Genomic DNA, 17,316 nt, shown 5'->3' on the forward strand with positions numbered 1-17,316 from the left:
TTGCGTTGGAGGTGCGTTAATTACGTCTAGTGAGATTGACCCTTATATTTTCATCATTTGTGGCAAATCCATGAATGAACAAATCGCTTGCAACTAGCAAAGACTTCTACTTTCATTTAGTTTCTAAAAAATAGAAAAAGTTATTGTCATCTTCGCTGGATAGTTTGTCATCATGGCTACCGATTGTGTTTCAAGTTTGCCGACTCCTGGATTTAAATTTAATAACTGTTTAAGGTAAGTATTTAAACTATCATTCTCAATCGATGGTACAAATAAAAAAAATTTCAATTCTTGTAGAAATGATCCCATTGAGAGCCATTGGCATAAAGGACAATCACAAATAGTTATGCCTTATGAAAAATTATTTTTATTATTTTAACGCAAACAACTATTTTCAATACTGTTACGTTGGTTTTTTCAGATTATAATTTCTTTTTTTCTTTTTTTTTTTTTCGTTGTAGTTTCATTAAAAATGTATGTTTAATTATATGGTATGATGCGTTATGGCGAATTACTAACTTATTGTTATTTGAATAAAATGAAACATTAGATTTAGTAGGTTGCGTTTACTTTGATTAAAAATATAAGTATTCTTTCATTGTTTTTTCTGGTAGGCTTATATATCTCGTTGTTACGTTTTCTTTCTTCCATTTTTTTTTTTTAAAGATATATTCAGGGATGAGATTTTTCCGCTTTTTAGCGGATTTCCGCTTTTTTCACTTTTATCTCTTAAATTTCAGCTTTTTTATCAAAAATTCAGATGTTCTAAAGATTTCATTTTTTTAAGTATTCCGCTTTTTCAGAAAATTCACTGATTTACAAAAAGAAACAGAAAATTCAAGCTACATAGCTACCAATCCTTTCTCATTTTTACTTATTTTACCTATTTTCTGCCCTTTTACACACAGCAGATAAGATTTTCTGAATTTTTTACCCGCCCTCCAGATAGATCCGATTTTCGTTGTTCAAACGACGCTGCTTCTGACAAGCCTTTTAGAGGTCCCAAGCCTGGAATATGCTAATATCTCGATTCTTATTCACACGATTTTAATATCAAACATAGCTTTTCATATTTGCGTGTTGCGATTCTTATTCACGCGATTTGAATATTGTACGTTGCGATTCTTATTTACGAGATTTAAAAATCCGATATTGTGATTCGTATTTANATTTGTCTACAGAAATCAGTGTATCTCATAGCAGGGTTGGCAAGATTTTGCCGCAGGTGGAAAAAACCATGGTAAATACTGGTAAAAACCGTCCTGGCAAAAACAGGTTTTTGCCAAGCAAATTGGCAAAAACCTATATTTTCCAAGATGAGAGGACAAAAACACATTTTTGTGACAAAATTATTCCTAAAATTGAAATATATACTATAAATATGAATAATTACAAAAAAATTAACAAAATTTTTATTCCATAATGAAATCATAATGTAATAATACACCATTTTAGTAGTTTAAAGCATTATTGATTGGAAAATTTGCAATTATTTTCTTTTTCCAGTGAAATGAACTTATTTTAAATTAATATAACTATAATTTAAAGCATAAAATATCTATCAAGATGTGTAGTTAGTTATTGTACAAATAATACTTTTTTATAATAAATAATAATAATATTATACAAATAATAATATTTATTCATTTGTAAAAAAAACATTTATTTAAGGATTCTAAAATGAAAAGAGGTCAAAAACTTTCAATCTTTTAAAAATTATTGCCTTTATATTAATTATTAATATGTTAAAAATAATTTTTTCATGTATTGTATCAAAATTATTATTCCTTAGGATCGATTTAAATTTGTTTCAAGTATTTTGTAATAATATTTAATCAGCAATTTAGATAATTTGGTTACCAGTTTTTGCTGGTTTTTACCAGGTTTTGACCAAAAAACCCTTTTTGCCAGCAAAAACTCCAACCCTGATGCAAACAAAAGCAATCACCTAAAAAGGGATTTAATTAAAAAAAATTTTTGGGGGAAAAAGAGTTAATTAACTCATCATCAAAATTTTATTTATAATTGCTGTTATTTATGCTATAAAATGCAAAATTCTTATCAAATAAAAAACAATTATCTAAACAATTGCTGATTGTCATGTAATTTTTCAAACTAAAATAGCAATTTTTATATGTTAAGGAGTTACTTTATATTTCTACTTCACTGGTATTGATATGTTTTAGAGGGCTGTAGTTAGATGAAATTATAATAAACACAATGATTCGGTCCATTGTTAAAGTTTTTTTTCTCCAATATAATTTAAAAAAGTAATATTACTGATATATTTGCTATAAATCACATAACAGTATTTATTAAAAAATGAAATATTAATGAATATTCTCAGTAGTTTTAATTTTCTAAACCAGGTAGTTTTTCAAGTAGTAATTGTCTCTTATGTGAACTGAGGAAAAATATAATTTCCAGCTTTATTTTTTCAATTGGTAATTTTTTTCCCACTAAATGTTAAGTATCAATGTAATCGTTTTTATAATAATAGATTAGTACATAATTGTATGTCAAAACATTATTTATTACCTTAAACTGTCAGGAATTTATTATTAAAGGGTTGCGCTTGCGTAAAATTTACTATTGTGGAAATTCAGCTTTTTTGCGTTTTGGCTAATCTCATCCCTGTATATTGGTGTTTGTGATGAAAATGAAAAGTATGATAAGCATAATTAATCATAATTTGCAAGCTTTAAGCTCGTGGTTCAATTGAATTTATACCTTATATAATAATTTTGCTAAACTGTTAATTTTTTTGCTTACTGAATGTTTCCTTTTTCTTATTATGGATTACCTTTTAAACTGAACTCAAACTCGACAACTTTCATCTCTTGACAATTTTATGTCATTATTTTAAATGCTGGGAGGGCTTCAATATCTTGATCTGCTGCAGAATAACCTCCAAATTTTAGCACAGGAAATTAGAAAAAAACACCAACTTAAAGAATATAACATGTAGTCACTCCCTGGGAAAACCTCTACATGTTTTTTCAAAAAAATTGTTTATTTGGAGCCACGATGCAGGGTTCGTTCTAGACGGGATTTGCGGGGCGCCCCATTTGTCTTTTGAATTAAAAATTCCACCCTGCACTGCATACCCAATGAATCTGAATATGTGATTTCTATTTATTTTTTCTTAATCTGATAATTTTTATACAATGTTATTAAAACAACCTGGTTTGATTTGGATCACTAGTTTGAATCACTTTTTGGCATTCTCAATTTAGATCTATTCTACCGACAATCCACATTGTTTATGAATCACTTTTCCGGCAGCTGTTCGTCATTTCTTGATTATTTCCTCATGAAATTTTGGATTCCAATGTAATTAATGTGTCTTGGCTAACGAATTTCATGGTTTGGTAATAAATTTTTCACGTGCTTGATTCGCGACGATTCCATCTTAAGTACACATTAATTTTCGATCGCTTTTTCTGCAAGTATTAATAATTTTTTCATTGACTTTGATATTGTTCTTTAAAATCCATCTTAAGTACACATTAATTTTCGATCGCTTTTTCTGCAAGTATTAATNATCGCTTTTTCTGCAAGCATTAATAATTTTTTCATTGACTTTGATATTGTTCTTTAAAATCCCGATATATTTAATATGTTATTACGACACGCAACATTTTTGAAATTCGAGAATTTTGCTGATTTTAAAACTAATTTATAGACTGTGCAAATTTAACTGAAGAATTATTTTTTAATTTAAATTTTATCTGGAGATAAAATTAAAAACTTTGTATATTTTGGGTCTCTGAAAAGTTATGAAAATATTTGTGTACAATGCCCTTTTTCGTGATAGGTACCCTTTTTTAGGGGAAAATAATGCCCTTTTCACTTTCTAGCACCTTGCTCTTTTTAAGGTCTAGAATGAACACTGCACAGAGCTCGTTCTAGGCAGGGTAAACATGGTGCAGCACCCTGCTGCCCTTTTAGTCAAAAGAATCCACCCTGTTGCCCCTGAAGTAAATTAGTATCCTGATGTAATAGACTCCATATCCTTTTTTTACCCTTTCTTTCCTTAACCCTTCTTTATTTTTTCCCCAAACTTTACAATGGATTTCTTAAACTTTTGTTATTTTTAACTCTTTTTAATTAGTTTGTCATCGCTGTCAATACATAGATTTATATGGGAAAGAAAAAATAGCCATCACACCCCCTTGTTGTACTTGTCTTTGAAAGTTTGCAGTTACTTCCACTATCATTGAATCATAATTATTATTAATCATATTAATTATTAAATCATAACTACAGACACTCAATAACATGCATTTATTAGGTACTTTATTAATCTATGCATGCATTTTAAATAAATTACTAAGCTAATTATCTCATAAAATTGATATATGTGTTAATTTATTAATAAAAATTGGTATTAATATGATTGCTTTGCTACTTTATGTAAAGTTTAAAAAAAATTTATTCTTTTACTAATTGACAATGTTATTATAAACGTGCAAAGCCCATAGAAAGAAATTATTGCCTTTTTAGTATAATGCCCTTTTTTTAAAAAACTTTTGCACCCTGCCCTTTTTTCTGCCTAGAATGAGCTCTGATACAATGTTATTATGGCATGACACTTTTTGACACCTAATCAAATTTAAAAGTACCAATTTCATGAAATATGGTACACAAAAGTTTTATAAACCCAGTACACAAAAACATAACATGACTTTTAATTAAATTATCTATTGTATTTTCGCACACTGGAACTCAATTTTAATGGTTTAAAGAAGTCACCCCAAATAAATTACTTAGTGTAGACGATATTTTAAGTTAAGAAACTTGAAAACTTTTGCTAAATTAATGTAATGTTTTTTTTAATAGGTGCAGATTACTGATCCTCTAAATGTGGGGAATAGCTGCAAATTTGGAATTATGACCTTAATAAATTTAGTCAGAAGAGCAGTAGGAAATTTGTACCCCTTAATGTTTTCACATAGTTTCTCATATCTCAAAACTCTGAATCTAAACATTTGCACAACTGTTGAATTCATTTATGTATCAAAAATCATTTTTGATATGAATTCATCGCTTTTTGTTTATTGTAAAGTATACAAATTTGAACATTATTGTTTAAGCAGTTTTTGAGAAAACAAATGCGTACCGACATTTTAAACATTCGATAACTTTAATGATTCCTGGAAATAGCTTAAAAATCGAGATGGAATTTTTTATTAACTAGAAAAAGTTGACTTTTCTATCTGTTGGTAATTCTAAAAATTACTTTTGCTTTAAATAAGTTAAATAAATATACCGATATAAACTTATTTATATTCATAATGTGCTCTGTAAATTTCTTAATAAATCTTTGCAACAAGGGTACACAAAGTTTTTTAAATAATAAATATTAAATATGTAAATTTTTTTATGGCTATTTAATAAGTCGACCTACCTTTTTTTTTATTATTTTTTTTAAATAATTTAAAATTGGATTTCATAATATTTAGTTTAGACAATGATGCTTATTTGTAAATGTCTCTTGTTCTTCTCAGGTAATCAGAGTGATCATATTATTACTTCACCATTTATCTAGATTTATTTTGCTCAAAAGAGAAAATTAGTCATACTTTTATGTTATTCAGCAAAAAACTTTTTCAATTTGATATAAAAGGCTTATAGCTAATCGATGTGCAACACCACTTCCACAATACATGTAGGCATGGAATTGCCAAGGCATTTTATAATTAGATTCTTGGACAAGCTTTGTGATCAGAATATTTTAACTTAGTTTATGATTTTAGCTTATTACTCTTTCACATATTGAAATATGTCATGCTCTGTTGTTTACTTATTTTTTTGTTACATAGTTATTATGATATTTAAAATTGTTTTTTTTTTCTTTCTTTCTTCTAATGAAGAAATGCATACATGACTTCAAAAGGATATCCTGTTCCAAAAGCTAAAAAAACAGGTACAACCATTGTTGGCATGGTCTTTAAGGTAAATTTTCTTCTTTTATAAACTATTTTTAATTAAGTTTCTGTTGATAGTAAATTTTTATTTGACATTGTAAATATATATTTCATGTTTCACTGTTAATTTAAAATAAGGTTTGTTTAGATAATAGCTGCTGGAAAGAAAATCAACTTTTACAAGCCAAATAAGTTGATATTAATGAATAATTTCTTTATTCCTCAGTATGGAAAAAATATTAATGATAATCATGTCTAATGTTAATCACTGTCATGAACTCATGAAAATTAATGACAAAGAACAGTGAAATCTTTACAGTGTTGGCATAGATGTACAGTGCACAACCCCGACAATCTTGAATAACTTTTGATCTAATAATCAATCTTAATGGTTCAATAGGGTGACCTGGAATATGCAAATTATTGCACATGATATTTTAAATTATGAAATTAGATACAAATTTACTTTTTCTCAATAAACATACCCTTTATTTTAAACGGCTTCGGGTTTCTGTCCCTAAAATATAGGGTAGCAGAGACTAGGAAATATGGCCCCTACCACTACAGTTTAATCAGGAGAGCGATACTAAGTTTGGACCCTTTATTGTTAATTTTACTTTTTATTGTAGAGTCCCAATCATCTGAAAAGGGAAGTACGCATCTTGGAAATTCTTAGTAAATAATTGGCACTGTCATTGTGGGTATATGTACTTCACCATTTCCTGAGAACTTTTTAAGCCAATTTTTAGTCCCTATCATTTGTCTAAATTCATTTGTCTGAATATAATTGCATGCAAAAAATAAATTTTAGTAAATATTTATTATTTTATTTAATAGTAGTCTGGAAAATTTTTTTTTAATGTATATAATTTTTTACATCATTTTACAGTACCTATATAATTTTTACATTGGAAAATACACACTTTGAACAAAATCGGCCAAATTGTTCCTGAGAAATTGAATTTTAAATATACAACTTTTTTAAACTTTGATTTCTCGAGAATTATTTGTCCGATTTTGTATTGTGCCATGCAAAATTACGCATTTGTTGCTGTAATAAATATTGTTTTTCAATCTTGTCATTTGAATTACTATGAAAGAAAATAATATGCATGCATCATCATTTTACCTTTGTTTCATATATATGTATATTTTAAGGATGGTGTGATTCTTGGAGCTGATACTCGAGCTACTTCAGGCTCAATTGTTGCTGATAAGAATTGTGAGAAAATTCACTACATGGCTCCCAATATGTAGTAAGTATTTGTGATGTTTATACTATATAGTTTCATATTAGGTTTGCGTGTTTCCTTGGCTTACTTTGTGATTGATTCTCTTTTATAAAAAGAGAACCACATAAAAGAATTTTTTTATCTTTTTTGCCCAAAGTCTGTAAGCTGTAAAAGGGACTGAATTTCAAGTTGATTAAGTGAATTGTGACTTCATGTGTGATTTTATTATGTATTTTGTGAATAAATGATTATAGTGCTGCTTGCAAAGCCTATATACACTAAAAACTCAACATCATAAACTTGTTGGGTGATACATAAATTCGGAATTTGATTAATTGCAAACTTATCAATTTAATAAATGTCCTGAATTTGTCATGTATAAGTAAGTCATAAAATTTGTAAAAGCATTCTTATTAATATTAAATCATAATTTATTTTTTTTTTGTAAATAATTGATCAATTTATATTTATTCATAAAATTAATTACTTGAATGTTATGTAAATAAAAATTTTGGACAATTTTTTTAACACTAGGTTGTCTAAAGGAAGTCTTTTTGACTGCTTTTTGGCAATATAGATAGATACTAAGTTTCAGTCTTTCTAGTGTTAATTGAACTATTATAAATTTAAGAATTGTTTAAGTTTACTTAATGTGTAACACATTAAAAGTGATACATTACTAAGTTGTGTTATTTAAAATATGTCTATTGAAATTATTAAAAATGTGAGTGATTTTGTTTCCATTATTCGTCCAAAATGAATATTCTGTGTTGAGCAGTATAGGCTAAATACCAAATATTTGTATGTTGTATTTCTAATTTAGTAGCAGCAATTCTTGAGCAGAATCTTGAATCTATTTACAATTTAAAAACTTCTTGAAAAGGTTTTTAGCAATTTTTTAAATAACAGGACCCTATTCGCACAAATTCACAAAAGCAGGACCCTGGTTGAAAGAATGTGATTTGACGCTTATTTTATATTCACAAATTAAAAATAGTTTTTTCACAATTTTACAAAAACAGGACCTTTCACAAAATGTCTGGGCAAACCCCTGTTTCATATTCACTGGTCTATTTCTTTATGTACCGTCATGTGGGGCTACTTTGTGCAAATTCGAATTTGGCACTTTTCAAGTGCTGCTATTCAGTATTATGTTTTTTTTTTCACATTAAAAATGTGTGGAATTTGAAGATAGAAGTCTCCTCTATTACTGCAAACATTTTTTCGAATTTTAAAACAATCTCAGAGTGTGTTTTGTTTATCCAATGTCAACAACTTTCCGAGAACGTCGGACGTTGAAAAGTGTGCGTGGAAACTTTAGCTGTGAAATGCAAAGACGTTGATAAAACAGTTGTCGTAGGTGCAAAATTTTTTATTTATATATTAATAAACAATTATATCATGTTAGCGTTAAAAATTTTGAAAATTAATAACAAATAAACGGAAAATGGAAAAAAAATGCAATGTGGGGCTATTTTGTGCAAAGTTTCATTCATTTTTTTCGACAGAAAAATGGTCAGGCGTAAAAAAAGATACCTGAAACGAGAAACTACCGTGATTACACTTTAGAAAAGCTGCAACAATGTTTGCAAGCAGTTGCTGGTGGTATGTCGATTGAAGAAGCTTCTCGGAAGTACAAAATCCACAGAAATACAATCTCTAATAAAACTCACAAGAAACACGTGAAACGCGATGGTAAACTATTATTTTTCTTCTACAAAGATTTTTCAATGAATTTATCAAATGATTTAACACATAAAAATATATTTTATAGGACATCAGGTGATTTTGACAGAAACTGAAGAGCAAATTCTGTCATGTTCATTCAAGCATGTTATTCTCAAATTTATCAATATTATAAATGTTTATGAATATGTAATAATTATTATTTTTGAAATTTCATCGATTTCAATGTTCAAAAATGTATATGGTTTCCTTTTGTTTAAACTCAAATGTTTTGAAATAAACATTCTTTTTAAGAAAAAATTCTTTATAAAAAATGTTTTTTTTAACACTGAAAATTATTTTCAAACTAATATCTTTACATATCTTGATGTTTTTCTTATTAAAAATGTCAACAATTAACTTTTTTAACAATTTTATATCAATATTTTACTGAAAACATGATTATTAAACTGAATTCCTATCGCTGCACAAAGTAGCCCTACCTGGGGGCTACTTTGTGCAAGGTATGTTTTGACTTATTATTTGCAAATATTACATGCAAATAATGCCAATATTGATCAAATTCACTCGTCTGAGTCTAGTTATGAATATAATATCGATAAATTTTACTAAAGTTTGAATTAACATGGTTTTTTTACATGTCAAAGTTCAAAAACTGCGAAATCCTGCACAAAGTAGCCCCACATGACAATATATATATATTTTTTTTCTAATTTTTTTTTTCAATAATTTTTTTTCAAAAATGAATAATAATATGAGTTAAAATGAAAAATTATGTTATTAAGAATTTATGAAATGAACCATGCTATTTTATGACAAAATCACGAGCAAAACCAAAGCAGTATACCACACCATCTTTATACATCGAATGCTAGTCCGGGAGCACGCTGATAATTTTTTTCATGGGTAGGGCTCAAAATTAAATAGAAACCACACTTTTGACTAAACTATTGTTATTTAGAAATGAATGGAAAATAGTATCTGCTGTCATGTAGTTGTTTGTCGACACGAACCTAGGGATTTGAGTTAGTTCAACATTTAATTACTCCTTTTAGATAATATTTTGATCTGTCAAAGCAGGTTTTGAATCACATATTAATCTTTAATCACATCACACGTTAATCTGTTGTATTTTCTGGAAAAAAATATTTCGAAAACTGCGCAAACACTTAAATTTCAAATAATTAAGAATTTTTTTTTTTCAAGTTGTTGTGGTGCTGGCACAGCTGCTGATACTGAACAAGTTACTAAGATGATAGCATCTCAATTGGAGCTTCATCGACTGGCAACAGATCGTGTCGTTCCTGTGTGTGTAGCTAATCGTTTACTCTATCAGTACCTTTTCAGGTTAGTATTTTGTTCTATAATCCTGTTTCAAAATATACTGATGTCTTTGATTTTAAGCCGCCATAAATTTTTGAAAAGTAAAATACTTTAATTTCTGGCATTGTTTTTCATTTGGAATGATTCAATTCTACGGTGATTTTATTCCGGGTGTACCCCAGATTTCCAGGTTTTTCATGTCATCTCTCCTTGTCTAAAAATTAGTAAACTAGGCTTTTTCTGTGCATCAAAAACTTATAATCAGGCAAGTTTTCAGTTCTGCAATCTAACATTCTTATTTTGAAACTTTTTCTAAATCCCATTGAAGAGACTTTTGTGTGGGATTCTTCCTCCAATTATATTCTTTTTGTTAGGTGGATTTTTGCCATTTTAAATTTTTAGAACTGTGTCAGAATCCGCTTTTACTGTGGCTCTTTTTCATACGATTTTAATATCAAGTTTGTCGGAAAACGTAAACAAATAGATGGGCAGTGTTTTCCTCCTTGTTTTGTCTCAACTAGAAGGAAGTTTGTGTTTTTGTAGTTAGTTATGTATTGCTTTTGACAGTGTTATGTTCTTCTCTTGAAGAGTTGTGTTTAGTTTTGTCGGGTGTAGTTTTCTTTTGTTGTATTTAAAGTTTTATCTTCTAATTAAACATGGTTGTACAGCTTTCTGTGAATTGTCAGTCTGTCAATTTTATAGTTATTAAGTATGTTTTTGTGCTTTTGGTTAGTTAAAATAATTTTTGAAGTAAGAATATTGTTCTCCTTGATTTTTCTGAAGTGTATTTTAAAACCAAACTTTGTATTAGCATAAAAAATATAGTCGCTTCATTTGTATTACCCATTGTTAAAATCAAAACTTTCTTATTAAATTACGTGCTAACAGGACTCAAATTCTAGAGAACCTAAAATGATTTTTTACCTACAAAACATTGGCACAGATAGCATTCATACAGTTATTATGTGACTGAACTTGTTTAAAAGAAAACAGTTTAATAAATTGTTGAAACTGTACTGTTGAACAATAATAATCCTTTAATAAATTTTTTACCATAACTAGTTATAGAGGATGGTGTACTTTAAATGTAAGATTCCTACTTTTGTGTGAAGTAGGGTTCTGAAACAAGCCAAAGCATGATTGTCAGATTGCTTGATTTGAAAAATCTGTGAATAAATGACACATTATCAGAATTGGAAAATTTCTGAATTCCCTAGTAGAAAATCATGTAGCAGAGCTTTGCAAGTAGCAAAATTGAAAGGTCTAACTAACTTTGGATCTAGATGGCAAAACATGTGAATTTGTATTACAACTTATTAAAAAGCAAGTGAATGTTTGATGACATCATTGAAAATATTTTTGAATTTCGTTGTAGTATCCTAGCCATGTAATTGTCATATTCTTCAGACTTAAGTGTGTAAGCTATTTTATTTTCCAGTTTATTTTTTGACCTTAAAACTCTTTAATTTATATATGTATATTTATAGAGTTTCAAGCAAATAAAGTTTTGGTAATATGCTTAAGTAGTAATTTAGATGTGCGGAGTTTTGCTGTAAAATTGAATTTGTATGATAATGTATCATTCGTTAAGAATTATTCATCTATATGTTAAATGTCAAGAATAAAATGATGTGCAATTATATTTTAACATAAAATTTTTAGAAGGAAATATTATTAACTGGTGAAGCTCTACTAAATTTGAATATACTTGATAAAATAAAAACGTAGATTATTTAAAGGTGGGAAAATTTTTGTTTTAAATGCTATTGATTCTCAATACCCACCCAATGTGAATGAAGAAATGTCAAATAATAATTTAAAAAAATGGAACAATAAAAACAAAGAAAAAATGCAGTAGCTGAGCTGTAGCAATGATTTCTTAAAGAAACTAATCAGAGCTGAATGTATTCCCAAGTGTTACGGTCGAAGAGAGAGTGAGTTTTAGTCAGAGTCAAAGCATTAGTTATGTATGCGGAAAATGAAATTACGTAATGCCGAGACTTTTTGGCAAATAATGTAGTTAAAATGAATTTGAGGATTAAGTGCCAAATGTTAACAATAATCATAGGAAAGAAAATGATCAGGCTACTTTATTTCTAGATTATCTGAAAAAGTTGTGTCAAATTAATTTACTTGTTTAATTTAAATTGAATAACTCACTTGAACAGTGAGAGAAACTCTCTATAGTTTGTATATCAGACTTACTCTAGTGTTTTAAATTGTAATAATAATATGCATTAAAATGTTGAAGCTTGTTTCTTTTGTTAGATATCAAGGTCATGTTGGTGCTGCCTTAATTCTTGGAGGAGTGGACGAAAGTGGTCCTAGTATCTATTCTATCCATCCTCATGGATCTTATCAAAAGGCACCCTTTGACTGCACAGGTTCAGGATCCTTAGCTGCAATGTCTGTCTTTGAAACTAGATGGAAACCAGATATGGCAGTATGCTACTTTATTGTTCTTCCTTTTATAGAGGCTTCACACCAAATGTTATCCAAATCAAACATAGTTGCCTTGAAATATGTTACATTTTCATTTAAAATTCAATTTTCATTCAATTAATTTTTTATTGCAGGTGGGAACCGTGTATATATAATATATATATATATATATANTATATATATATATTTCTAATTCCCTGTAGATCTTGATAGTTTATGGAAAGTTTGAAAATAATTTTCTTTTAGATTAAAATCTTAGCATAAGTGATAAATAATTTATGAGTAAAAAGCACTTAATTTGAAAGTGAATCTTAAATGTGATATCGTCTGAAATTTAAATTTCAGAACTTTAAGCTACATTTGTCATTTTTAAGTGTGACAGTTATTATAACATATTTATAACTCAAGCAATATTATCACTCACTTTAATGAAAGGTTTGTAATTGTCCTGATGATCGTGATTCGAAATTTGTCTTGATTTTTAGCTTTTTGCAATAACACTCCTGATTTTTTTTTAAATGTTTGAAACAGTCAAGTTTCTACGAATGCAGATTTTTAAATAATCAATTTGAAGTATTGAAAGATTTGTATTTTAGTTACAGTAGTTTTTTTTTTTTTTTTAAATTTTAGCTAGTAATGTTAATAAATATTGTAAATTTTGATAATTCGAACTTAGAGACATTATATACAAATTGTTGGACAGCATTTGCTATTGCTGGGTGGTGAAAAAAACAAAACAAATTACAACCATACATGTACTCAATTATAAGTTACAGATTAAGTTGGGCTAAAACGAGGAAATGGACAAACGGCTACTGTGCATTAACAACTAACAGCATGTTCTATATATAATTCATGTATATGATTCATTGTTTCGCATGTGTGGGAATTTATACCCTAATTATTGAATTGCCACTTCATCCTTACTTTGAAAATGATAGATTCCAATCAACGTTACAGTAATTATATAATTTTTAAATAGTAAATATATAAACCGTCCATTAAATTACTGTTACAAACATTGAATTAATGTTACTGTTAATTACTGAAAAAAAATTTTAAGCAACGTATTCACTGTGTTTTTGTTTAAAGGTTACGGAAACCTTACTTTCAAATAATTTGTTTGGGGAAATCTTGAACTTTATTAAAAATTTTTTTTAAATATTGTTATGAGGAAATATTAACTAATTGATGCTGGTTATTATTTTTTTTTATGTGCCTGTTCTTTGATGCAAATTTTCCATGCATTGATCTCAAATAATAATTATTTATTCAGTGCTCCATCAATAAAATTATACTGGAAACTATTAAAATATTTGGATCTACACAAAATAGTATATTTTATCATTCTTTTGCAATTAAATTTGTCTTTAGTATACTTCAGCAGGGTAATTTTTATTATTATTATTTTTTTTTTTTTTGTTGCTCTTATTAAAAATAGTCTGGAATGTGTATATTGTTCCAAAACAATGTCGTAATTTTTTTCTTTGGCCTTCTTCTGCAAACAAGGTCTGCTTTAATGAGTTTTATTTGTTGGTAATCACTCATGAAATATGCTTTATTTTGAAGCTATACATTTTTTTACTTCATTAATACTATTTTTGTAAAATGTTGATTACAACCATAAAATGTATGAACTTCCAGCTCATGGTAAGAAATAATTTCATCCACAACAGTTCATCCTAGTTTTAGGATTCTGTATTTTGCATAACCTAATCGAATGAAACCTGGTAGATGTTTAAAAAAAATAAGATGCTAACTTTTTGTCACTGTATTGATATAAATTCCAGTATTTAGTTGGCTAGGTTTTCCGAGTTAGTTTGGTCGGGATAGCGATCCAACATATGCACTCCTTAATACTAGTTTTTCTTTTGCATATTTTGCCATATCTCAAGAACAATTTAAGTGAGTGGAAAATTTTTTGCACACAACCATAAAATTCGTTTATCCAAAGAATATTCCATGCAAAAGAATGACATTTTAAAAATACTTACTATTTTAAAAATAGTAAAAAAAAAATTTAATAGTGAAGTTTACATTTTTTTACATCATTTTAACGATTGTTTTTTTACATGGCAAAATGCAACATTTGAGCGAAATCGGTCAAACAGTTCCTGTGTGGTTCCTTTTCAATTCACTTAAAAAGTTAAAGTTCTCAATATATAACAAATATGCAAAAAGTAAAACTATTATTAAGGGGCCCAATTTTTGGATCCCTCACCTAACCAAACAATGATTGCAACTATCCCCAATATTTTTGGGGTTCAGAACGTTTTGTGTTCAGTACGTTGCTGTGTCTGATTTTGTAGCTTAAAATTTCGCCTGTGCTTGTTCATTATCATATAAGTTTGTATTGTAATAGTTGTCTTCACTTCTTTCACATGCACACAAATTTTTTTTTTCCAGCTTGAAGAAGGGAAGGAGTTGGTTCATGATGCCATTGCTGCTGGTATTTTTAATGATTTAGGATCAGGTAGCATTGTTGATCTGTGTGTTATTACAAGTGATGGAGTAGATTACATCCGTCCCTATAAAGTTGCTAACGTGAAAGGACAAATGTGAGTTTTGGTTTTCATTCTCATTTTACTTTATTTCTTAATAGACTTTTGCCATTTAAAAATTAATTATAATAATTTCTTTTACAGTTTTGGAAAGTATAGCTATCCTCCTGGTACTACTCCAATATTATCTTCGCAAACGGTTGAGTTAGAAGTTGTTGAAACAACTGTAAAACAAAATGATGAAGATATGGAAGTTGAAGCATAAAAACCACTTAGTTCTGTAATTTTTTTCACTATTTAATGTAATTGTTTACATAAACATATGTTTTCCAATAAAAGTATTTTCTACAATTTTTTTCATGTTTTTATACATCAAAAATATATTTGTCACCTTACTGTTTTATGCATTCTCAGAAAAATTACGACAATAAGATATGATCAGATACGATCATTATGACAATAAGATATGATCTCTTTTATTATGTTTTTAATTATCATTCAAAATTAAAGGTTTAAAACAAAAAGTGCTGCTCCTTTATTATAAATTTATTGCATGATATTACTGTATTTTGCAACATTTAATAATAGAAATATTTAGTTTACCATTTAACAATAAGTAAAAAAAAATTCTTTTTAATAAGTTATATCTATTTTTTATAAATTGTTATGTGAAGATGTACTGTCAATTTATGCAGTTACAAGGCTTGTAGTTGTCCTAATATTCCTGATTAAGAATATTCTGTAGGAATTCCTTCCTTCAGATTCCTTTTTTCAACAAAATCGTTTTTTCAAACATGCCCTCTGTGAGAAGAGCTAATTTTTTTTTTACGCTAAAGTATTGTTACAATTCCTGTTAATTACAAAAGAATTAATCAAGTCTTAGGAAAAAAATTTTGTGTGTTTTACATCTGGTGTTTTGATCTAATAAAAATTGACAGATGTTGCATAACGTGTGAAATGTTGTATATGTAGAAACAAAAAATATTTTTAAAAAGAAAAATTGCTCTGTCAAAAAAAATTTCCCTCTTATTCCTATGTGCCCAATATAAAAGTCAAAGTTTCAATTCTACTACAAAATATAAATTTATTTATTGCATTGTAACTTTATAGTGTTTATGAATGAATAATTGTTTTGTACCTAAAATGATCTGTGGATATTGAAGTTGTTTAAGACAGCCGTTTCCAATTTATTTCAGCTACGGAACCCTAATTGAATATCATTCTTTTAACGGAGCCCTGATGATATAACTAAAGTATGTAAAGACATTTTGAACGTATTTGCTCATAAAAAACTGCTTTATTTTGAAAATAGTACTTATAAAAAGAAAAACATCCTTTTTTCATCTTAATTTATTTTTATGATCTTAAATTAGGTTTTATGTCCGACAGTTGAATTCACAGTTCTGGAGCTGAGTTTAGACTTGTTATGAATTTGATTTGGTATATTAGCATTAAATGAAAATGAATGAAATAAATTGAAAAATGGTTTTTAGGGAAGCATTTCTTTATTAACAATTTAGTTGTTTGTTTGGAAAGTACTAATGCAATGTTGTTGTCGTCAGATGCCACTAAGGCAAAGAAGGTTCCATTGGTGCCATCTATGGCCAAGAATTTGACTTCTGTCACCCCCTTTTATAGGTCAGATCCATTCATTCGTCCGCAGATCGTAATTTTGACCTGAACCAGACAATGATCCATCTCTAATTCAGTACCCCCAGAGGTACTGATTGGTTGCGGAAAAATGGAGGACTTTGTTATTCTGTCAGATTTAACGTGCACCAGACATCATTTAGTAGACAGGGCGTCTTCAGTCGGCTGGATTCAAACTCCCGTTCTGAAAAACGTGGGTCCTGCCAACCAGGCTATCCCAGCCAACTAATGCAATATGAATGCATGTACTTTTCTTAGTTTATTCAATGCATTCTTTGAAAAATTATCCCTTCTATTATCAAAAAAATGTACAATTTCTTTTTTGTTGGCATTTTACTTTAGAACTATTAATTCAAACTAAAATATTAAATAAATGATAAATATTAACCAATAATTGAATGAATGATGAGTTATTGATTGGAACTTTATATAATTACAAATTTGTAGAAAAAAGAAGTCCTTTATGTGAATTCAGTCCTAACTCGTTGAACTCTTGCAGGAACTTTGAACACCATTTGGAACTGCTGGTTTAAAAGTCTTAAAATTCTATGG

General features: G+C 28.2%; 1 protein-coding gene across 1 annotated transcript; it reads left to right on the plus strand.

Annotated features, from left to right (window-relative positions):
- The first annotated feature begins 34 nt into the window (after nucleotides 1–34).
- Nucleotides 35–15,465, plus strand: LOC107441201 (Proteasome beta2 subunit). Its single transcript, XM_043041942.2, has 7 exons — nucleotides 35–234; nucleotides 5,877–5,958; nucleotides 7,089–7,186; nucleotides 10,055–10,195; nucleotides 12,440–12,614; nucleotides 15,020–15,171; nucleotides 15,259–15,465. Exons 1-7 carry the CDS (start codon nucleotides 173–175, stop codon nucleotides 15,377–15,379), a joined length of 831 nt encoding a protein of 276 aa, XP_042897876.1. The 5' UTR covers nucleotides 35–172; the 3' UTR covers nucleotides 15,380–15,465.
- The last annotated feature ends 1,851 nt before the right edge of the window (nucleotides 15,466–17,316 follow it).

Source organism: Parasteatoda tepidariorum, chromosome 4, assembly GCF_043381705.1.
Source record: "Parasteatoda tepidariorum isolate YZ-2023 chromosome 4, CAS_Ptep_4.0, whole genome shotgun sequence".
Lineage (NCBI taxonomy): Eukaryota > Metazoa > Arthropoda > Arachnida > Araneae > Theridiidae > Parasteatoda > Parasteatoda tepidariorum.